This window comes from Trichosurus vulpecula, chromosome 3 (genome assembly GCF_011100635.1).
Source record: "Trichosurus vulpecula isolate mTriVul1 chromosome 3, mTriVul1.pri, whole genome shotgun sequence".
Lineage (NCBI taxonomy): Eukaryota > Metazoa > Chordata > Mammalia > Diprotodontia > Phalangeridae > Trichosurus > Trichosurus vulpecula.
In genome coordinates this window covers 129,911,940-129,936,931 of record NC_050575.1, presented here as the reverse complement: position 1 = coordinate 129,936,931, position 24,992 = coordinate 129,911,940, and the positions used below count along the sequence as shown (strand labels likewise).

The following is a 24,992-nucleotide window of genomic DNA, read 5'->3' as shown; positions in this document are numbered from 1 at the left end:
TGTGTATGTGTGTGTGTGTGTGTGTGTGTGCGCGCACGCGCGTGAGAGAGAGAGAGAGGCCACCATTTTTAAATGGTGGAGAAAAGAAAGGTTAAAGGACTAACTCGTGGTTACACAACTACTAAATGGTGGTTCTAGGATTCAACCTAAGTCTTATGATACCAGGTTCAATACTCTTTCAGTTCCCTTGAGTCCTAGGACAACATCAGGTGGGGACCTCGACTGGGGTGGTATTCCTGTGAAACTATAATGCAAGCAGCCTAAGGCTAGCTCAGGGAGGACAGGAGGCCAGCAACTCACTTGATCTTGAATTTCAGTATAAACATAGACTGTGAGTTTATCTTGTGCTTATTTAGATTCAATAAAAATTCAAAACAGCCCATTCCCTTAAAGAAGCTTACATTTGGGGGGAAACAGGAGAGGTTTGTGAGTATAATATATACACAGATAAGTATAATGCAAGATAGGAAATATAGGGGACTAAAGGAGATATCCAGACAAAATGTTGTAAGAATTTATGGAGTACTAGAACATTAATAGCTGAGGGAACAGGGAAGATTTCATCAAGAAGGTGGTAGATGAATTGTGCTTTGAAAGAAGATGACAAATGTTAATTGGTTAAGATGAAAGAGTACAACACTCTCACAGGTCCTTGTTTGTGTGAATGAATGCATAGTGCTGGCCTGTCACGTTCAGAGAAGAGATGTTACTGGGCCCTTTTGGCTAAACATAAAGTACATTGGAAGGGAGTGATACAAAATAAGGCTGGGCAGATTGGTTGGAGCCAGATTTGGCAGGGCCTTAATGCCAGGTTAAGAAGTTTGCGTTTTACCCTAGAGACAGTAGGGAGCCACTGAGTATTTTTGAGCATGGGAATGACATTGTCTGACATGTATCTTAAGAAGATTTTTTTTGCCGTTTTGTGAGGAAACGATGCTAGAGACAGAGTCCAAATAGAAACTGTGAATAACTGAGGACATAGTGGTGCCTCAGCAGAAATAAAGGAATTTGGAAAAAGGCAGATTTACCAGAAAAGATACTGAGTTCAGTTTATGACATGTTGAGTTGAAGTTGCTAGCAAAGACATCCAAGTGGAGACATTTGGAGAGATATGGTTGGATTTTGAGAGCATGATTAAAATATTGATAATAATAATAGCTGGCATTTATATAGCGCTTTAAAGTTTGTAAAGTATTTCACATCTTAACTTGTTAGATCTTCATTAAATCTGTGAAGTAGCTGCTGTTATTATCTTCATTTTACAGATGAAGAAACTGAGGCATATAGAGGTCAAATGACTTGCCCAGAATCATACAGATAGTTACTGTCTGTGGCTACATTTGAACTCAGGTCTTTCTAACACCAGGCCCAATGCTCTGTCCACTGCATCCCCTAATTGCCTGATTGAGGCTGGACATATAGATGCAAGAGCTAAGAGATAAAGGAACTCATGAGTACCAGTGAGATCACCGAGGTTGATAATGTGTAGAGACTGCAGGGTCTAGAATAGAGTCCTGGGACGTGCTTATACACAGGAGACAAGAAGTGAATGATGATTGAAGCAGAGATGCCTGAGTAAGGTTAGTCATTTAGGTAGGAGGACCTGGAGGAAACTATCACAACTCAAGGAAAAAGAATAATTTGGGAGGAGACCCTGATAATGTCAGAAACTGCAGAAAGGTCAAAGAACATGAAGACAATTAAAAGAACAATGGCTTTAGTAGTTGAGGTCATTAGTATATGGTATATATGTTTCTAATAAAATGCTAAGATCAGAATCCAGATTGCAAGGGAATGAAGAATGAATGAAGACTGCTCTTTCTAGTAGTTTATTTTTATCAATGAAAGGGAATCCTGATAGTTTGAAAGGGATGTCAGAGTTAAGAGGAGGTTTTTAAGGGGGGAGGGGTGGGATGATTATGGGGCAAAGTCCTTTCTCTATATACCTCCTGTCACTGTTATGGCCCCTTTAAGTAAGGGCCATAGATGCTAGTTGACTAGACTAGCTTCTTCATTTGTATTATGGACCTGGATCCCTCCACTTTCCTCAGCATATGCCTGTGTGTTGGTATAGGACCCAAAAGAAGGGCCATTATCTAGAGGATATGCAGCCTAGCAGATCATTTTGACTGCCTGGTATAAACTTGGTGGAAAGTAGGAAGATCCTTTGACTGTAGCCTCCATGAATTAGTCATAGATATGTCAAGCTCCATGCTTTGGTTGCATTGGCTGTAGTCTTACATCCAGGAATGTATCCAGCTGTTATCATCGGGAGGCCATGAGGTACTTTGGCCAGGAGGTTCTGTGGCTAGTCATAGTTTTATGATCCAGGCCTCTCTAATACCCACTAGAGCTCTAATCATCAGCACCATCCTCATTCTGGAATCACTGTACAAATGCCAGTAGTGGAAGGTACTGAAGGAATCTGAAAGTGTAAGGATGGGAGCAGAGTTAATCTGTAGGATAATTGTGTTTATATTAGGCCATATGTTTTTATAGCCTATAAAGGGCACTTCAATGGAAAAGGTATTGGACAGGGATTCAGCAGACTTGAGTTTTGGTCCCAGGTCTGCCATTGACTATCTGTATTACCTTGTTCAAGTCACTTAACATTTTGCTACCTCAGTTTCCTCATCTGTAAAATTAGAGAGTTAGACTAGGTGACCTCCAAGATGACTCTGAGAAAAGAAAACAAAATTACAAATAAAGGGGTTGTAAGCCTCGGCAGGGAGGACCACATCATTATCTGAGACTGAAGCAAACGTTAACAACAGTTCATTTTTATATATCACTTTAAGGCTTATAAAGTACTTTCCACTCAACTTTTCCCGATAGATACATGGTCGGAGGACATGAACAAATATTTCTCAGAAGAATCGCAAACTATTAACAACTACAAGAAAAGGTGTTCCAAATCACTAAAAATAAGAGAAATACAAAACAGCCATTAGATTTTACCTCAAATCTAGCAAATTGCCCAAGATGACAAAAGATTGGAATAAACAGTGTTGGAGGCGTTAAGGGAAATAGGCATATTAGTACATTGTTGGTGGAGCTGCAAATTAGTACTGCCATTTTGGAAAATAAAATTAAAGCATTTAAATAAAGTAACTAAAATATTCATATTCTTTGACCCAGAGATTCCACTTCTAGGCATTACCCCTAAGGAAGTCACTGATAAGAAGAAAGTCCATATACTCCTAACATTTTTAGCAATATTTCTTAGTGGTAGCAAAGAACTGGAAATAAAGTAGATGCCTGTGAATTGGGAAATGGTTAAACATATTGTGGCGCACTGATGTAAAGGAATATCACTGTTCCGTAAGAAATATCAAAAATGATGATTATAGAGAAGCGTGGCAAAAATTTAAAGGAACTGATATAGTAAAAGTAAGCAGAGCCAGGGAAAAATATCTACCACATGTAAAGAAAACAACCACAAAATAATAGAAAATTAATGTTACACAATTACAGAGAATAAGCATGGGCCCTACACATACACACACACACACACACACACACACACACGCTCTCACGCATGTGCGCACACACCCTCTGTTTCTTTGCAGAAGTCATGATCCTTGAGTGTGGAACATTACATATATTTTCAGATTTTTTTCAATGTATTGGTTAGCTTTAATGATTTTTTTACCTCTTCCTCTTTTTTTCTTTAAAAAATATTCTTTGCTAGATAGAATGATACTCTGAGAGGGAGAAGGGAAAATATACAGGGGGAAATTTAGGCAAGATAAAAACAAATATGTCAAGACAAATGTATTTTTTTAATCATCATTCTCACTTTTAAGTAACTCTCAAAGTAGTACATGACCAAGCCAGGAGTTTAACCCAGGTCTCATTATTCTAAGTCCAACGTTCTTTCCACTAAACCAAACTTTATCACTTTCCCCTGTTTTGTTGAAGTTCACTCATGCTGGGAAACAGTTTCCAGATAGTTCACAAGCAGTTCTGGAATTATACACTACAGCCCTTTTATGTGTCAGGTCAGAGGTAAAAGGATCAGTTGGACTAGAGTTAGCACATTTCAACCACAGGACAAATTCTGAAGATTTCCTTTGAACTTATGGGTAGAAATGTTTGCCTAAGGTTTACAAAATCCCATAAAAATGCTGCTTTAGTATTATGACTTGGAAATGCTCCCAAAGTGCCCAGAGCAGTATTTTGTTACTAGACCATTAAGTTACATAGTATTTCTACAATAAATACATCATGGAAACGTCAAAACAAGTTTTCTGTTTACTGTAGTGTAACTCCTTCCTCACATCATCCTTATGTTGTTCTATTTGAAGCAGAGGTCATGTAGCTTTCTGCGCAATTGTGACATTTTGAAGCCTACTTTCAAAGGGTAGAAGTTGCCTGAAGATCTGTGTCCCATCTTACGCGAATGTGCCTATTATGTTTTATATAAGCTGTTTTCTTAAAGGAATTGTTTTAACTGAAATTGACCTCATATCCCATCCTTTTGAAATAAGTGTTGACTGCTACCCCTCCCCCACACACACACCCCTAAAAATCAAAGCAAACATTTAGTTGACAATTCATTTATTAGAATGGGATAATGCCTCATCTTACATCTTTAGTTACTTATCTTATATGAATATAGCTTTGATGAACACTCCTTATAGAAGACTGTAAAGATCCAATGGTTACACTTTTGTCTTACTTTGGTGGAAAAGTGTGAATTGAGGAATTAGACCAGATGATACTAAAGGACCTTTCTAACTTTAAAAAAAAAATTGATGTGATGTTGGGAGGTACATTTGCCTCTGGAAGTCAGCAGACCAGGGTTTTTGTTCGTAAGTCTGCCACTGACTAGTTGGGAGACTATAGGCTAATCTCCTAACCTCTTTCTGTCTCAGTTTCCTTATCTCTCACTGAAGGTTTTGAACTAAATTATATCCAAGTCCCTTCTAGTTCTATCATTCAGTGCTCAGTGTTTTTATGTTTTGTGTTCTAGGGATCCATCTCTAACATTCCATCTCTAATATTTTTTGTTATGATTCTAAGACCCCTTCTGGCTCTGTCATTCACTTCTTAGTATTCTATAATTCTCTCTTCTAAAGTACCTTCCATCTCTTTGTTCTAAAATCCCTTCCACCTTCTAACTTTCCATTCTTTTGAGGGCCCTTCTAGCTCAATATTCTTTGGCAATGATTTTTATGAGAAGAAAACAATTTTAATAGGGCTTCACAACCCAAAGTAATATATCACTAATGGAAGATATCATGAGAGAAGTGATAGGGGAGACTTTTTTAGGCAGGGAACCATTCACTGTACCCCTCAAATTAAACGTATAAGCAGCCATCAACTGCTCCTATACTTAAGACAAGTCCATCTCAAAGAAGAATTAAATGAAGTACTGAAATGAGGCAAAGACAAGTAGAGTGGGCCTGTGGAACACTTGAGAACATCCCAAAATAAAATCTGAAATTATGCCGGGGCTTCTGGGAAGCATCAGCAACCCATAGTTGGCACAGAGCAATAAGAGAAGGGGATGTTCAGGGCCTTGTTTGAAACCCAAGTGTCAGGCACGCTGATGGGCCAAGGGGCCAGCGCAGGGAATTTTAAGTCAGGCTAAGGAACATGCCAAATGAGGCATTACTCAAAGAGGAAAGCAAATGACTGTAATGTCTATCGACATAAACAGATAGATAGTATCTGTTTTTAATGAAATTAATCCATAAGATAGATGGACTACAGATGCCAGGACATGTGACTACATTGCCTGAAGATGAATTGCTTAGAAAGGAATGGTGAGATGTATCTTTTCACCTCACTCTATTAACAGTTTAAACTTCTCAACTGGCTGATGCTGAGAGCATTGAAAATTGAGAAGAGTTCTCTCTGTGCAAGCTGTACAGACTTTGGAGCATGTTTGCATCCTTTATTGAGGAAGCTGTGAGGAAAGCCCGGGAGTATAGCGTGTGGAGCATGGAGGACCAAGATTGAAGACACCTGGGTTCCATTCTTGGCATTGACACTAATTCACTCAGTGACTTTGGCCTTAGTCACTTACCCTCTCTGGGCCTCAATTTCCTTGTTTGTAAAATGAGGAGGTGATGCCTTTCAGTTCTAACATTCTGTGCTACAAGATACTTTCTACTCTAAAATTCTTAGATCCTTTTATTTTGTGTTCTAAGGCCTCTTACAGCTCTTTTCCATTGTGTTTTAAGGACCCTTTTAGTGCTAACATTCTACCACTTGAAATCCCTAAGAACTTGACTTTTAGATACCTTAGTTTAGGAAAAATTGAGTGAAGGCAGTCAATAAAAATTGTAGGATGATAGAATTAGAATTGAAAGGGACCTTAGAGGTCATTTAGTCCAACCTTATCACTTTACAAACATTAGCCTGAGGCCCACAGAGGTTAAGAAACTTCCCTATGATCACCAAGATAGGATAAATGAAGAAAAGCATTTATTACATGCATGTTATATGCCAGGCCTGTGCTCTGCACTGAACTAACATACATGAAACATTGTCTATTAAAGAATAATATTCCATTATAAAAGAACTACGTGGAAGGAAAATGTACCATGTTCTTCAGTTCAAGTGACCAACTTCCTCCCTGAATATATTCTTCATTTTCACACTTTTCTTTAGGCTGTTATCTAAGCATAGAATATTCTCATGCCCTATCTCCTGTTCTTTCTACTCATTCTACCGCCACTTACACTCTTCAGAGGTTACATCTCAGGCGCCACATCCTAGATGATTACTTCCATGGTCATTCCAGCTAGAAGAGATCTCTCCTATAATGGCCCCTAGTTCTTATCTCTTGTGCCTTCATCATGTACTATTTTGTATTGTGGTTATTTATGCCCATGTTTTACCCTCCTTCCAAGACCCATGCACCTTCATAGTAGAGATTGAGTCTTATTTATCTATATATCTCTCCCCCCCCAACCTACTACATATAGTAGGCACTTAATAAATATTACTTGAATTAATCATGTATAACAAATGAAAGATCCAGGCTGTTTTTAGGGGGAAAAAAGAACTCTTCTCAGTTTTTGAGGTTTTTAGTGATGTAGCAAAAAAGGCACTCAGTTTTGTTGTAGGACACCTGGGTTGAAGTCTCAGCTCTGATGCTTACTGGCCTTGTAAGGGTTAGGCACTTTACTTCTTTCTATAAGCCTTAATTTCTTCATTTTTAAGGTGAAGATAAAAATAATGGTATTATCTTCCTCAAAGAACTGTTCTGAGGATCAGGTGAGATAATGGATAAAAAGCTCTTTTGTGAAATACTTAAAGTTCTAAAAACATGTCAACTATTTCCATTAACAATTGCCCTTTACTTGCCAGAGTAGAAGACTTGGGTTCAAATTCCCCAGATACTTATGACCTTGGGCATCCCTTAACTTCCCTCATCCTCCTTTTCTTCATCTGTTAAAATGGGGATAATAATAGCACCCACCCCATAGGTTATGAGGCCCAAATGAGATAATATATGTAAAAGATTTCCCAAACCTTAAAGCTCTATATAAATGCCATCTACGATCATTGTAAAGAGCTATAAAGTGCTGTGGTGATAAGAATAGCTGACATTTAAAGTTTTCAGAGTGCTTTGCATATATGCCTTATCTCACTTTTAGCTTCACAACAACTCTATGAAAAAGGCCCTGCAGGTATTATTTTATAGGGAAGGTAAGAGAGGCTCAGAGGGATTGCCCCTCCTGCCACCCTCTCCCCCAGCTGATGTCACAGAAAGGACTCCAGGTCTAGCCTTTCATCTCTCTTCTTGCTCATCACTGCCCCTTTAAACATCAGGGTGTGAAGGATACTCAAGACAGACTGCCATGCCCTTTTTGGTGTCTCTCCCCTTTGTCATGCTTGTTAGTTATTCTCATTTTTAAGCTTTCCTTCCTCCCTTCTCTTTTGTGTCTTCCAGGTCCTCAGTATCGCCTGGAGAAACAGAGTGAGCCCAATGTCCCCGTGGACTTAGAATGCACCCTGGAGAGCCAGAGCACTTTGGAGTTCTGCCTTGTGCGAGAGAACAGTACGTCTGCCTTTTTCCATCTTGCTCTGTAGATTGTCTGAGTGCCCAGAAGTTATACATTCTGGAACGAGTGCTGTGCTGGCTGGGCAAGGGGGTTTGGAAGGCACTTTGTTCCTTACAGCAAGAGTTGTCAACAAGAGCCAAAAGAATATTCCAAAGTGAAATGATTGATTCCCTACCTTTTGGTAAATAGGCTATATACTGTTTATGGCTTCATGATTAATCTTTTTCTGTTAAACTGTATACTGGTAAAGTTATGATCAACCCTGAACATGGTCTGGAAATATAGCTCCTTTTCTGAAACCCACAATATTTAGTGGATAAAGTGACTGGTATCCAGCACATTTTATCCTGTCAATATCACTCTGCAATGCACCCAACATTTTCAAAACTTTTTGAAGTATTAACCATGTGTGATTTCTGAAATAGGAGGCAGGAGCTGTTTTTAGCCTAGTTTTTTAAGGAAAATTTGAAAATCTTAAAGAATTTCTTCTGTTCTGTTGCTAGCAAGCCTCTAAATCAAACTTTGAAAAAATGGAATCTTAGCCTTAGAATGGGAGAGAGAGAGAGAGAGAGAGAGAGAGAGAGAGAGAGAATGAGAATATCTTTGGATAGGAACTACCTCTCCTTGAACACTTACTCTTCTGACCCCCCAGCCACCAAGATAAAGCCTGTTTCATTGTTCAACAGTTCAGTTGTGTTAGAAAGATCTTCTTTATATTGAGCTGAAATGTGTCTGTTTAACTTCCACTCATTGGTCCTAGTTCTTCCCTCATAAGCAACACAGAACAAAGTGTAAGGGAAAGTGTTCTAGACTAGTCAGAAAGTTTTGATTTGAATTCTACTTATCTGCTCCATGGTCTTGAACAAGCCACTTACTTCCTCTATTTGAACCTCAATCTCTTTGTCAAGAAACTGAGTGGATTAGTTTAGATTATGGATTCTTAACTTTTTTGTGCGTCAGAGACCCGTTCTGCAGTCTGGTAAAATCTGTGGACCCCTTCTCAGAGTATGGCTTTTGAATAATTACCAAAAATGGTATATTTCAGTTAGATGTTACTGAAAATAAAGATGTAGTTTGGTTTGGTTTGGTTTTTTCCCCATCCAACTTCATGGACCTCTGAAATCTACCCACAGACTCTGTGGAGGTCTGTGAACCCTAAGTTAAGACCCACTGGCCTAGAGGATTTTAATGTCTCATAATGTCTCATTCAGCATTCAGTGTTCTGTGCCCCAAAGTCCTTTCCAACTCCCAACATTATATGTTCCTGTGGTCTTCTAAGATCCCTTCTAATTTTAATACTCTGTTCTGTATTCTAAGGTCTCTTCCAGCTCTACTACACTCAGTATGGATCATTCTGATCTAGATGCTGTGATGGCAAAAAGGTAGAAGATAAATCTGTACTTAAAGGATCTTAGAGATCATCTAGTCCAAACCTTTAATTTTACAGATGAAGAAAATGAGGGCCAGAATAAAAGCAAAGCTCATAAATGACTTGCCTTAAGGTTAAGTAGATATTGAGTAACGGAGTTGATATTGAAACACTTGTCCTCCAACTCCACATCCAGAGCTCTCTCCTTTCCTGTTACATCAGAACTTTAAGAATTGTTGATAAAAGCTTTTATATTTAACTCTGTTCTTTCCATTCATACTTCAGTACTTCAGAACATCCATTATTTAATTGATAGGGATTCCCAGAGACAGATTACAACCCTTAGCAGATGGGATTCTTCAACAGTTGCAGTAGCCAAAAACAATGTATATCCTAATGGCCAAGACTTTACCAGTGAACTTCTCCAAGACATCATTAGGTGGTCCTTGGACAACAGCATCTATCTCTTGGCCCAAACTCAAAACTTTTCTAGCTTGGGAGGACCAGCCAGAGTTTGAAATCACCTGGCATAGCCTTGAGCACCTTGAGCCACCACCACACCTCAGGTCTCTGAGGGAAGTTTTCAGTCCAAGGGTCACAGAATGGTAAATGGTATTGATGGTGTAAGTTTCACTAAATATGACGGCATTGATGGTAAGGGTTGTATAATGATGTCATGATAGTCTTCTGGGGGTCATAAAATGGTGTCTTTGGCAGTATTTAAGAAGGTAAAATTTGAAAATGGAGCTAAAGATGGTAAATATCTCTGCTTAGGAACCAAGATTTAGGATTTTTGCCCAGGTCTTGGCCTGTTGAAGGAGAAAAAAAGCCAAAATCCTTAAGCTTTGCAGTTTGAATTCCTTTTTGTTGTACTTTGCTCCAGACTCCCATCCGCTAGAGATTGTAAGCTACTTAAGGGCAAGAACTGTCTTCCCTTTTCTTGTAAGTATCCCCGAGGCTCAGTACTGTACCTGACTTGTAAGTAGATAATAAATGTATATCATATTGTAGTTGGTACTTAATAAATGTGTGCTGTGTTATATCATCCTGCCTTCCAGATACTCCTTTAGGCCATCCCCCTGTTGGACACACGCCCTCTGTTTACATAACATAAGCCTGTTGAAACCTTTCTCATGGTAGCCTTCCTCAAGGGCCATCTCCTTGGTCTTCCTTCCCTCATTCTTCTTCCACAGGACCTAGAGATTATCATCTCCTGCTTCCTTATTTTATTAACAAGGGAACTGAAGCCCAGAGTTATACAGGCAGCAAGTATTCAACAAGATTCCGACTCAGATCCTCTGGCTACAAATCCAGCGCTGTGTCCACTACCGCTGCACGCTGCCCTTCTGGGCTAGAAAACTGTCGTAAGAGATGTCCTTCTACTCCAGCCGAACCTGAGCCTTAGCACTTGGCCGGCTTTCTCTCTTGCTGTCGTGTTCCACCTTGTGTGTATCCTGTCTCTACTATCTGATATTAGGGCATTACGATGCTAGAGTAGAAACTGCCCTTTCACTTTTATTTCTAGGCCAGGAGCAAGACTTGACACATAGTAGGCAGTTACAATATTTATTGAGTTGAATTGAATTATTTCTGTGACCCCAACAAACTTCCCTGACATTCACCTCTTAGGCTAAGACATTCCCCAAGAAAAGTAGTCCCGAAAAGTGACTCTAGTTACTATCGTTTCTAAATAGAGGCTGCTTAGAAATAATTAGAAGACCCCAGGGGTTGCTTCAATCTGCTGTTCCTAAGAGCACAGTCACTTTGTGGTCTTGGTTTTTGTTAATCCTGTCACTGACTTCATATGAATCTGGGCAAGTCACTTAGCCCCTCTAGGTCTTAGTTTGTATATTAAATAATTTTAAATGAGAGTTGTACTAGATGATCTCTAATGTTCCTTCCAGTTCTGAAATAATTATGTATAATAATACATAATTAATGTATGCTCTCGGGCTTCTTCCAGACCTGATGTTCTGCTTTAAGGTCTCTATCTTCTAGCTCTAATAGTCTATGTTCTAAGGTTCATGATTCTAAGACTTAGAACGATTTGAACATCAGCACAGACCTTTGGACCTCCTTAGAGACCCAAAGGGACTTTGTACGTAACAAATGTTTATTGAATTAAACTGAACTCACTCTTTTAGAGGTAGAAAAACTCAAAAATAATAATATTCCCTTCCAGTGATCTGGGAAAGGGAACTAGGCTTAATGATTTAGTGAAATATCAAGTTCAAGCTTTTTGAATATTTGAAAAAAGGAAAATTCCCCCAAAGGATAGTAAATAGAACCTTTTTTTGATGAATCCAGGTATTAGTGTGGCTGGTGAGGGAAATAAGCCGTGACAGAAATACTCCAGATGAATTTGAATCCATAGTTTGTGGGTAGGTATAAACATGTATGTGTTTATATGTATGGATATCTGTTTCTTGACAGATTTACAAAATTTTAAATCTAGGAGGAACCTTAGCAATAAGAGCACTGAGTTTTAAGTCAGGAAACAAGGATTGAAGTTCAGATTCCATCACTTACAAACTTTGGGGCCAAGTAGACAACACAACATCTGGAATAAAAATTCCAACTGTCACTTATTAGTTCTCTAGTGTTCCAGTCACCTTCCTTCTCTAGGGTTGTTTGCTTAATTCTAAAATGAGAGGATTGGTCTAGATAGTCTCCAGAGCCCTCTCCAGTGCCAGATCCTTGATCATTCACCCTGTTTTATATATAAAATGGAGATAATTCTTCTACTCCATGCCTCCCAAGGGTTTTATGAAGACATTATATAAGTGTGACAGTGACCTCACTTTCTAGATAAAGACCCTGAAGTCCAGAGAATTGAAGTGACAGAGCCCAAATCACAGAGCTTCCCAAGGCCTTTAAATATGACCTGCCTGATGAGGTGCCTCTTAGAGATCCAGGAGGTTCAGAGTTGGTGCCAGCAAAAGCACTGAGGGAGCTAATGCAGAATTTTTGTAGAGAATGTCACTTGTTTGTTGTTCATCTTTGTTCTGTTTTGTTGTTAAATAGAAAAAGGAAAGAAGAAAAAGGCTGCTATTGGAAAGAGAAAGGAATGTTTGTTTTTTCTAAAGATTTCTGGTAATTTTCCAGACACTCTTCATTATCCTGATTGATAATTGGTGCATTTCTCCTCCTTTTAGGTACTCTGTGCCAACAGAGGAGACACCCTGGGGGTTAGTTAGTGCTGGGGAAACTCTGCCCTACTCACTCGACCTCCTTCTGCATGAACTACAGCACTTTAAATATCAAAGCCCCTCATAACTTTAAATGTCATTTTGTGGTGCCTCAACAGGATTTTTTAGGCAGAAGGAAATGATATGATATAAATAAGATTTGTTTGTGAGTAGAAACTTGGGTATGTGAGTAGCTGAATACTTTCAGGCTCTGCCACTTAGGAGATCATAGGACTTAGTACACAAAAGACTTAGAGACCATCTAGTCCAGCTCCTTCATTTTACAGAGGGGAAAAATACCCAGCCTTACCCTATGGCTATAGAGAAGTAGTATCAACTCTTTGGGTCTCTATTTACTCGTCTGTTAAATGAGGGTAATAATAATGTTCCACCTACCTCACAGGGTTGTAATGAGGCAAATGCCATGCACATTTTCAAGCACTGTAGAAATGAGTTCTTATTGGTAGGAAAGCTGTTTGTATACCCTGAAGCCCTGTCAAAATAGGAGGTGTGGTTGTGTTTTTTAAATTGATGGCAGCATGGTGTAGCAAGTAGAGACTTGGTCTCCAAGACAGGAAGACTTGGTTCAGGTCAGCCAACTAAGATTATACATTTCTGAGATGATGCCAGTCTACGTTGGTAGATAGAGTTTCCTTCACTTGGAGTCCCTAATATGAATGAAGCATCAGGCCTGATCTCTGTCCCTATCCTATCAGCATATTGCAGTATTCATTCTAAAATATTTCAAAAGAGTCCCAGTATCATAAGTGTGTGAATGCTCCTTCTACCAGTGCAGAGTACCTGCTACCTTTGGAAATCACTTTACCTCTCAAGAACTGAGTTTTCTCATCTTTAAAATGAGTTTGGGCTAGATGATTTCTGAAGTCTCGTAACAGTTATAAATTTTGTTAATGTTAGAACATAGAATATCAGATCCAGATAAGGCTTATCAGCATAGAATATAAGAACATTGAATAACTAAGCTGGAAAGAACCTTAGAAAATGAGACTTCGAACATCAGAGCTACGAGGGAATTCCATGTCCCTCCCTTTTTTTGCATTTGAGAAGACCCAGATCCTAAGAGGACAGGTAATTTGCCTTGCCCCAGATATCCCAGTTAAATGATCCAGCCATACTGAAACCCCAGTCTCCTCCCTCCATAGTGCACCATCCTTGAGGTATTTCAGGCTGCAGTTTCCTCATTCCTAAGATGAGAATACTAATGCTCGTACTCCCCATGTTATTGTTATACCATTTCCTCACCATCTTATATTATTTGATATTTCAGGGAATGAACGAGATCTCTGTACATTTGCTCTTCTCTTTTACCTTGTAGTTCCCTGGATACGTGTGTCTTACATGTATCTTTCTTCCCCACAAGTATGGCTTAGGGCTGGGCATCTAGATACCTCGAGCTCACTTTTCCTCTCCACAACTGATGTTGGCACCATCAACCTTATAGGGCAATTGAGAGGAAGGCAGTTGTAAAAAAGCAAACTGGAAATGTGAGCTCTGGCTTTCAATATTAATGTAAAAGTGTGTATGTCTGCTACTAACGATTTCTTGGTATAGAAGTGACTCTTGGCTTCTCAAAGGTTCTGCCAGTGGAGCTGGCAAGTCCTACTAAATCCAGTACTCTTTGCACTATGCCACCTCCCACTCTTGATCCTTCATTTTCTCCCCCTTCACCGTGCCTCCCTCCCGTTTCTCTCTCTTCCTCAGATTTCCCAGAAATTTACACAGACATTGATAATCTTTGGGCTCAAGAGCTAGCTTACCAGTTGCAGACAGCCAGGTCTCTGGTCCTTCCTGCCCAACTTTGATTCCACCTTTTCTCCAAACTGCACCCACCCACTTCCCAAGTGAAAGGGATTATTTTCTTTTTAAACTTCTCATAGCATTTTCTATGTAAGAGCATGAACTTTTGACATCTCCACTCACCTTGTTCTCGTTGTGCCATAGGTAGTTTTATTTCTATATTTCCCTCCATTAGATTATAAACTCTCTGAGAACAGGTCTGTGTCCTATCTGCCTTCAGATCTTCAACTTAAGGCATTTCATAAATGTTTGCCAAATGAATGCTGAGCTTTACCCTCACCTCGTCTCTCAACAAGAGCCTGTTTTGTGCTGTCTGGAGTGAGAAGTTCCAAAATACTCAAGGCTAATTAGTTTCATTTTTCTCTATCCCCTTCCTGGAAAGTTCCCCTTTCTCATTTTATCATTAGGTAGTAATTAGTATTCAAGGGAAATTGGTCTTAATATATTAAAATTGGTTAAGTGCATTTAGACCTGTATCACAGCCAATGTCTTATTGGAAAATGTAATTGGGGACTCTGTGTATGTAATTAATTGAATTACAATTAAGAACTTTCATTAAGCAATACACTAGTACATTAAAGCAGTAAGGAAACATGTTTGCAATACCACTGCCCTTGTCTTTGGTTTGAGTGAGGGCATAGAGATTTGCAGCTCATATGTGAATTCCTATGCTCTAACCCACTAGCTAATAATTTGGTTATGTCTCTTAAATATCATCATATATTAGGGTACGCTTGTATGTCAGCTAGGACTGGACAGACTCCAGGTGCCAGGTCAGCATTGTGCCAAAGCAGCTTCCCAGGGAGAAAAGTCTTACCCAGAGGTAGAAGGAAAGGGATCATAAGATTTAAGCTGGAAGGGACCTAAGGATTCAACTAATCCAACCCCTTCTTTTTATAGTTGAAGAAACTCAGGCCTGGAGAAGGCAAATGTCCTCGCCAAGCTTATAGAGGTTCCATGAATAATGGAGCAGAAATTTGAACCCAAGGCCACTGACCAATGTTCTTTTCCACAGGGCTTCAGCTCAGTTCATGCAGCCCTCTAGCCAAATGTAGGCCACAATTTCTAAATCATTGAGTCACAAGCTTGTTCTGTGTGCCTGCTGCATGGCTAGCATCATGCATGGTGTTGGCGATACAGAATCAAAAATGAAAGTTCTTGCCTGTGAGGAATTTGCGTTCTATCGTGTATGACTATATAAGTTTTTACACAAGAAATACCAGATAAATTTTGTGGGGATGGTGCTAGCGGCTGACCAGATCAGGAGGAGCTTCATATAGTAGGGAAAACTTGAGCTGAACTTTGAAAAAAAGAAGGCATTCTAAAAGGTAGAAGTGAAGAAGGAAAGTATTCCAGGCAGAGAGAACAGCCAGTACAAAAGCATGGAGACCAGAGATGAAGTGTCATGTGTGAGGGAGGGACAGCAAAAAGGCCAGTCTGTCTAGACCGAGAATTTCAGGAAGGTGAATAATATCCAACACAAATGGAAAGTTTGGTTGGGGTCAACTTGTGAAAGACTTTAAAAGTTAAACAGTTTATATTTTATGCTAACATAAATAGGGAATGGGCACTAGCATTTCTCGAGTAGGAGAGTGGCATGATTGGACCAGTGCTTTAGGAAAATTAATAGCTGTGTAGAGGGTGGATTGAAATAGACAGAGATGTCAGCCTGGGAGGTCATTTCAGAAGTAATAGCAATTGTCCAGGCTGAGGGATGAGGAAAGTCTGTAGCAAGGAGTTGGCATCTGAAATGAGAGAGGAAGTGACTTGTTGATGGTGATGAGAGCCTGAACTATAGTGGTACCCTTGTGAGAAGAGAGAATGGGATAGGGAAGTTTGGAAAAGCACTTGTGGGGTTATTGTCAGAATTGCATATCTTTTGAACAGTTGGAGAAGTTAAAATGAATTTTTTGGGCATTTAAACCTTTCACTGTAGCCTTAGAATTTGATAGAATAATAGAATCTCAAGTCAGAGCTAAGTGGTCATCTAGTCTTCCTTTACAACATCTCAGACATTTCCCCTCCTCTCAACTCATACTATAACCTAGTTTAGGCCCTTATCTCTTCTTGTATTTGCTTATCTGTGCATATCTTGTGTGTCTCCAGTAGACATAAGCTCCTTGAGGGCAGGGACTCTCTCATTTTTGTTTTTGTATTGCTAGCACTTAGCGTAGTGCCTGGTGCATGCAGTAGGGGCTTAATAAATACTTATTGACTTGAATCTAACCTGTATCTTAACAAGATTCTCATCTCGAAGGGCAGCCTCTTTTGAATACCTCTAGTAGCACGAAATTCATTGCCATCCAAGGTAGTTCATTCCATTTTTTAGCAGCTCTAATTTTAAAAAAGTTTTTCCTTTTAAAATTAATAAATAATAGTGTCATAACAATTTAATATTCTTATTTTATTATTAATCTGTTATTATAAACCAATTATTTTATTATTAATCAAAAAATGAAACATTCCAGTATACAAAGAACAAAAAAAAAGAGGATTGTATATGAAATCTTGAACTGCTTTTTAAACGTATGTATTAAATTTAGCAAGGTAGTAACCAAAGTGCTCATCTTATCTACCTTTTTAAATACCTATTTTCTTCTGTGTGTTTTTGTTTTGTTTATGCTCATTTCCCCCACCCTAAATAGAAGTTCTCCCTTGTAACAAATAAGTATAATCAAGTACAACATATTATCCATGTCTGGAAAGGGCATCTTTCTTAAATCTACCTCCTGGTAACTTTTCATTGGTCCTAGATCTGCATTCTGAGGTCAAGCTTAAGTCTAGTCCCTCATGCCTACCCTTCAGATATTGGAACCACGTCCATCCTTTACCATGTCCTTCTTCAAGTCTTCTCTTCATCAGGGCGAACAGCCTCCTTACTTTTAGCTTATCCTTAGATGGCATGGTTCTGGATTTGTCACTTTGAGTAAGAAGCCTTTTTTAGCAGAAGGCAGTGTGGTGTAGTGGAAGGAACGCTGGACTTGGAGTGAGGAGATCTAGGTTCAAATCTCATTCCTTACACTTACTAGCTAGGTGATTTTAGTTAATGAGCTTCAATTCTATATCTGTAAAATGGGATAATAAAGCTTACCCTGCCTACTCACAGTATTGTGAGAAAGAGGTTTTATAAATCTCAAAGTGCTCTAGGAAGAGGAGTTGTTAATGTGTGGGGAAATTTCTGGCTCTCACCCATGAGCTGCAGTTTTCCAAATTTCCATCCGTTTCCGTCTGATGGCCCCATAAAATAAGATTACCCTGATTTATAGAGGGTCTAAAGAATCCCAGTGGAAAGCCCTCCAGCGTAGCCAGCTTCAGCTCCAGTAGTTTAATCAATTAAACACTGACAGGAAGCATTCCTATTCTGATGGTAACATGGCAGGTTCTGGAGAAGGGTGTGTGATCCTGATGGCTGTACTGAGATTACTGTCACTGAGTGATAGAGTTGTGTGTGTGTATTACAGTCTATCCCCTATTGATTGTTTTTAAGAGACTGGCAAAATTGAACAATGAACAGGGGAAAGCGTTGAATAGAAGGGAAGCTTTGGGCTTACGAGGCTTTCGGGACTTGAAAGGCCTTTGAAAAAACTATGATGGATGTCAGAAAATGAAAGGAGTGAGACCAGTAAGATTTTTCTCAATGGCTACATTTTCCACAGTCCCATAGTGGTGTGTGGCACAGGGTATGTATGTGTATGTATGCGTAAAGAGCTCTGAACCAAATTGGGACTGCAGAAGTGCAGGTACCAGTCTTGGCTTACTCAAGTCCAGTTTCTTCTTTTTTAATATGGGGGTGATCATCTTGCACAACAAACCTCTCAAGGTTATTATGAGGAAAACACTTGTAAATCATGAGGGGTTGTAGCTATTAAGAAATAGAGATTGAATTCAGTTTTGGCTTAATGGAAAGAGCACAGAATTTGGAATTCAGCACACTTGGGTTCAAATCCAGATTCTGCTCCTTACTTCCATAAGTCATTTCACACCTTTGAAGCACAGCTCTAAAATGAGAGGTCCTTCTAAAGCTCAGGCCTGTGAAGTGGAGCACACCCTCTAAAGGCACAATCCGTTTTATCACAGATAAGTGCTGATGGGGAGACATTTAACAGCCGTGTAACCAGCCCCCTCACCCAAAGCAAGTCTCTGTAGCACCGTGGGTATAAAGAAAGCTCATCTTAAAGTCAGGAGAACTGGGTTCCAGTCCTAGTTCCACTTCTTACCAGATGGGGGACTTCAGAAGACCCCTTCCCCTCCCTGTCCCTTCCCTCTGTGAGCCTCAGAATCCTCATCTTTAAAATGGGAACAGTAGTCCTTTCTTCACAAGTGAGGTATAGACGAGTGTGAAGCATAAAGCAACAGCGCCTTTAGAGCTGCTCTTATTGTCAGCATCATTTACTTGGAGCAGTTACACTTTTTGCTTCCTTCTCCATTCCGTCTTCCTCTGGCTTTTCTCATTTTGTTACCACCGGAACTGCCATCCTGTAAATAATTCAACATTTATCAAGCATCTAGTGTGCCAGTGGGGTGTCTGTGCTGGGAAAACCTAAAGTTCAGATCCTAGTAGCCTGTGATTTCAAAGAGATCTAGAAATCACCTAGTCCAGCCTCATCATTTTACAAGTGTAGAAACTAAAGCCCAGAGAAGGGAAGGGGCCTGCTTCAGGTGACCCAGGCGACCCAGAGCTGAAACCTTGACCAAAGCCCTAGACCCACTCCTCCTCCTCTTTTATGCTGTGGCCAAGTTCATTCTGCTTCGGTACTTTAAGATGGGACAAACCCTGCCCCAAAGGAGCTTATGCTCCAGGAAGATACAAACACAGATAACTGTATGACAGAATATTGTATAGCAAGGGCATAAACAATAAACAAAGTATTTTGTGAGCTAGTAACTATGGTGGCGCTAGAAGTCCTAGTAGCCGACCTACATAGATAGATTTGAGAGAGAGAGCAAATGGAGTGCTTTAAGGTTTCCAATGCAGTTGATTTTATTTTTGACATTTATTATCTGAGTTGAGCTCCTCAGTAACTCTGTGAGTTAAGTTGCACAGACATTTTTAACTTCATTCTGCAGAAAAACAAATGGATGTTCTGATAGCTTAGCTGGCTTACTACATGGTCATACAACTAGTGATTGTTGGAGACAGATTTTGAAAACCTGATGTCCATGGCAGCTAGGCAGTATGTTGGAGAGAGCACTGGACTTTATGTCTGACGGATCCAAGTTCAGACCTTGGCTCAAACATTAATTAGATGACTATCCCTGGCCAAATCACCTCTTTGAGCCTCAGTTTCTTCATATGTGTATAGAGTGTGTTGGCTTCCATGGCATCTAAATTCCCTTCCGGTTCTCAGTCTGTGTTTGTAAGATCCTTTGACTCTTAAGCTGAATGAATATTCTCTCTACTGCATACCACATCAGGATTCAAACCTGGAATCTTCTGACTTTTAGTCTGCTTTTCCTTCCATTCCACCACAGCTTTATTAGGGCATACTTTAGACCCCTTAGTTCCAATTCATATAGACTGGAGTGTTTAAAATGTTCTTAAACTCACCAAAAATATGATGTATAACAGTGCATCCCTAAAATGTTCTCTAATATAAGGGTTTGATACAATGTAATACAAGATGCTAAGCCATAGCACAGAACATCAACCCAGTAGGCTTTGACAAAATACATTGTAAAGGCCCTGAAGGTGTCATTGTCATCTGTCTTGACCTTCAAAAGGAGACTGGTATTAATGAAAGTAAACACACTGTGGTTGTTTTTTCATTTAATTACTGATAACAGCATTGGACTTTACAACCGTAGTGGTCATTTCTCAGGAGGAGCTTGGTAAGTCCTTCTTTCTAGTGAAATCTTTGAAAAAGTGTGAACCAGCTTCTCATCCCTTGTTGGCCCCATGGAAGTAGCCCTTTGTTCTGGCATCAACTCACATTCCCAACTTGATACCTCATAGCTAATGAAGTTCATACTTGACTGAACTGGAAAGAGGGGAAAAGGGAACAGAAAGACAGAAGAGTGGAGCTACACACAGATGCAGCCATCCTCAGAGAAAGGCCTATAGAGGAAGAGCCAAGACCATGGCTACAAAAAGATACAAAAGGAAAGAATGAGCCACTGCCAAATGAACACTTTAAAAGGATGGATGGGCACACCATGGACAAGCAATTGGGACTCATTCCTTTTCTGGTGCTGTGAGTCATGTGGGAAAAGCCAAAGGGAAGGCCTGCCAGAGAAGAGAATTGTTTCATTGCCTAGAAATCCCAAATTCTTTTCCTTTGAAAGGGTTCTTCACACAGGGCACTGATCTTAGGTTGGAAGCCATATTTAGATCCATAAGGAAGGAGAAGACCCACTAGGGGCAGAAACATTGCTTTAGCAACTCTTGAATGGGGAGCAAAGTATTCAAAATGGTATAATAGTCTAGAAGATGTCTGAGGAGGGTAGAGACACCAAAAAAGGGAGGGCAGTTGTTTTGATTCTTTATGGGCTTGGATGAAAATCTTTTGGTTTTTGTTGGATTAAATAAAACATGTCCCATATTTATTTTCTTGTTCTCAGCCCTTAACGTAGGACCTGACACTTTCTTTCTTTCAAATTCAATCCTGTACATGAACCCATTTCTTATGTTTCGAAAGGAAACCTTGAATGAAAACAAGTGTCAAAAGAGATTTATCACAGACTCAAGATGAACCCATTCATGAGCTCAGAGCTTCGTCACATATTTGTTAAGCACCTACTGTGTGCAGAGTATTGTTCCCAAGTGCTTAGAAGAGAGAAAAATTTTGGATAAGACATGCTCCCTGCCCTCAAGAAACATTCTGTCTAATAAAAGGATATGGCATCTATACAAATAGCCATTTTCACCAGTATTACATGACAGATCCATTAGAGAAGGGCCAAGTATGCTGTATTTCATCTGAGGGGCAGGAGGTCATTATCAACACAGAGTCAGGAAAAGCTCCTTGGAGGAGGCAACATTTGAAATGATTTTTAAAATTGTATAACAACTGAACAGATGATGAGAAAGCAATAAATGTCTGTAGATGGACCTCATTTATAGACCGCCATACAGACCCACTGAGCAGATTTGCCTTCTTTGAGAAACATTCCAGAAATCTCAAGACTGCAAACTATTCCCATTGGTTTTCGATTTCTAGTGTGTATTTAACATCAGTCTCTGGATTCTCCTTTCCCTTATTGCCCTTATCACGAAAGCAAACAATCCCTTTGCCTGCTCAGGACAAGGCTGAGAAACTCACTGAAGTATCACTCTTAAGCTTAAATCCTCAAATGGCTTATGAATTTACACCAGCAGAGAGTAGAAGGTCAATGTAGGAAGCATTAGTGTGTTGAGCCAGCTCCAACTACATAAGTCTTAAACCAAATTAATATATAGAAATTGACAAGCCTTTTGCTGGGTGCTCCGTAGCTTTAAGACCTCTACTAAAATCCCATCGTCTCATCTGCCCATTATTAACATTTCAGCAAAATATAAAGTTTTCATTAATCTCCCCCAGCAAATTTAGGACTGAAAACTGGCAGTTGTTTCAGCTTTTAGGACTACATTAGCTGGTGTATTAAACAAAATGTGTCATACTTCAGTATCTTCTACAAGAAACTAAATCAATTTCCCCCCATATTTATGCACCACTTTATCTAAAAGCATCTGAATTATCATTTACAGCGAAGATGCTTTATTAGCAGCTGGCACTGAAATTGCTCAGTAAAAAATTATATGTCACGTTATAGTAATTTTTAAATTGGTTTTAATCCAACATCATAAAATGTACAATCTTGAGTGTGGGGTTGTTTTTCCTTTGTTGTTTGCCCCTAGTAACTGGCATATTAGCTTAATGAGATGTTACCTCTTTCTTTCTATGTCTAATACCTGCAATATTGAGGAAATAACAATTAGTAAATAATTAAAGTTCTCCAGCTCAGATGTCAGAATGGAGTTGTTGCAGGTAATTGCATTTACGCAAAAAAAAATTCTAAAACATTTAAAAGTTTTCATATTTTTGCCAAAATTTCCACATTTAAAATGTCCTAAAATAGAAATTAACAGGCATTTTTGTCAGTTATGTTTCAGTTAAAGCATAGATTTGGAGAAATGAACTATCATTAAATACTATAGGCAATAACTAGCCACCCTCATGAAAACATTAGAACAAAGAAGGGACCTTAGAACATGAAGTGCTCAAGCAGAGAATATTAGAAGTGGATGGTAATTTTTAGAATGCAGAATGTTAGAACTGTAAGGGACCTAAGAACATCAAGGTCATTGCCATCTGTTCTATTGCTGTTCCATAAAGGACCACTAGGCCTTATTTTCTGACCTGCTGTTGCTGTACCTGAAAGACCACCAAACTTACCATCTGACTACAGATGTACCACCTATTAGAGTGAGGGCTCCTGAAGAGCAAGGATATTATTATCTCAATTCTCTCTTTGTAGCATCGGTATATAGCGCAATGCATAGCTTAATAAAAGCTTTTTCATTCTTTCATTCATTCATTCATCAAAAATTAAGACAGAAAAGGAACTTAACAGAGCATAATTAGCCCAGTGGTCTCTAAACCTTTTTGGTCATGTACTCCTCTCAGTAAAAAATTGTTAAGCCATATATGTATGTGTGTATGTTTGTTTAATTTATAAATTACATACACATACTATTGTACCAATAACTGTGTATATTGTAAAACTTTAAAATAGACACTTAAAAGGATGAGATAAAGATGAAATCATATTGATTCTAGTCCTTGAGGAGCCACTGGAGTATATTGAATAAGAGATTGATATAGTCATATCTGTGCTTTAGGAATATCATTGTGGCAGCTGTGCAGAGGAAACAAGTGAGGAGACACTTCAGGGAGAAAAATTAGGAGGCGATAGTCCATGTCAGGGGTGAACCCATGAAAGCTGATGAGATCATCAAGAGGGAGTCCAGAGAGAGGAGTCAAGAGTGCCCAGGACAAGTCTTGGAGGACATCCACAACAGAAGAAGGGACAGGGATGATGAGCCAGTGAATGACACTAAGGAGAGCCAAGAGAGGGTAATGTTGCCAAAACGCCGAAGAAGAGAATATTCAGAAGGAGAAGGTGGTCAGCAGTTTGTTGCAGAGAAGTCAAGCAGGATGAGAACTGAGGAAATGCCAACAGATTCTGGATGGAGTTAATCATTAATAGCTTTGGAGAAAGCAGTTCCATTTGAATGATGAGAATGGAAGCAAGGTTGTAAAGGGTTGAAATAAGGTAATAAATAAGTTCTATGAGATCAAATGACGATCTCTCAATGTTAGAGGAGGCTTGACAGAGGAAAGGGCTCCTGAGTTGGACCTTGAAGAATGAGTTAAATTTAAAGAGGCAGGGATTGTGGTAGAAGTGAGAATAATGGTGTACTATTGTGAAAAACACTAAACTCAGTGAATTAATCCCAAGTTCAAATCTTGCCTCTAGCACTAGTTGGTTGACCATGGAAAAGTTACTCTTCCTTTCTAAACCTGTTTCTTCATCTGTAAAATGGGTGTAATAAAACCTGTAGTTGTTACCTCATGATGTTGTGGAGGATCAAATGAAAGCACACGCATAAAGCATTTAGCAAACTTTAAATAAATCACTATAGAATTGTTGGCTATTCTTACAGTGAAGGGTGAGTAATCCACTTTGGTTAGAAAATGGAGTCCAGAAGAGAGGAGGAGGAGGTAGAGGTGGTGGTGGTGGTAGTGGTAGTAGTGGTAGTAGTGGTAGTAGTAGTGGTAGTAATATGAGATCAGCCTGGAAAAGAAGCCCATTGCCAAACTGGCTATTTTAGGTGGATGAAGATGACATCCTTAGGTTTCTGTTCACTCCTCTCCAATACTACAGGGGGCTCTGAACCTACTGGTATGGTGTTCCTTCTTGTTCAGTGCAGATAAGCAACCCACCTTCCCCTTCCCATTCTCTGCAGTTTTCATCCATACTTTTCCTCCTAGGATTTGGGTGATTTACTGAAGGCCTTTCTCTATTGTTTGTTGTTTTTTTAAAATATCTTTTATGGTTACCAATACAGCATGTGGTCGATCAACTGTTCTCCCTCATTCTTGCTCCATAACTCCCCTGCCTACTTTTACCTGCCCTTTAAGATGTATCTTACTCGACTTCCTGTGACACATCCTCATTGGGAACCTTATGCAGCCTGCTGACCTCTACCACATGCCTTTCCATTGCTTTTTAGATCACCCTGTGATATTAAGTCACTTCTCTGCTTTATCTTCTCCAAATTTAAATAATCCAAGTTACTTTAACTTTTCCCAGTGACCTTAGCCATATGCTATTGTCCAGTTTTTCTGTATCTTCACATATTTGACCACGCTGTTGATTTCTCACAGGTTCCAGGGGAGAAGGGATTTCGGAGGAGGATCCTCAGACTGACATAGCCACAGTCCAAGACATGCTGTCCAGTCACCATTACAAATCTTTCAAAGTCAGCATGATTCACCGACTCAGATTCACGACGGATGTGCAACTAGGTAAGGCACAGATACAAGGCCAGTTTCACTTTGTAAATCCTCAGCTTTCTTGAATACCGCAGCATGCGAGTGTGGCGTGAAATCGTGC

General features: G+C 39.5%; 1 protein-coding gene across 2 annotated transcripts in view; it reads left to right on the top strand.

Annotated features, from left to right (window-relative positions):
- MAPKAP1 (MAPK associated protein 1) overlaps positions 1-24,992 on the top strand; it is a 343,015-nt gene that overhangs the window by 263,361 nt on the left and 54,662 nt on the right. For both annotated transcript variants that reach the window (XM_036751105.1, XM_036751106.1), the window contains 2 exons: positions 7,910-8,017; positions 24,764-24,904. In XM_036751105.1, the coding sequence (XP_036607000.1) occupies positions 7,910-8,017; positions 24,764-24,904 (249 nt within the window). The remainder of the gene's footprint in view (positions 1-7,909; positions 8,018-24,763; positions 24,905-24,992) is intronic.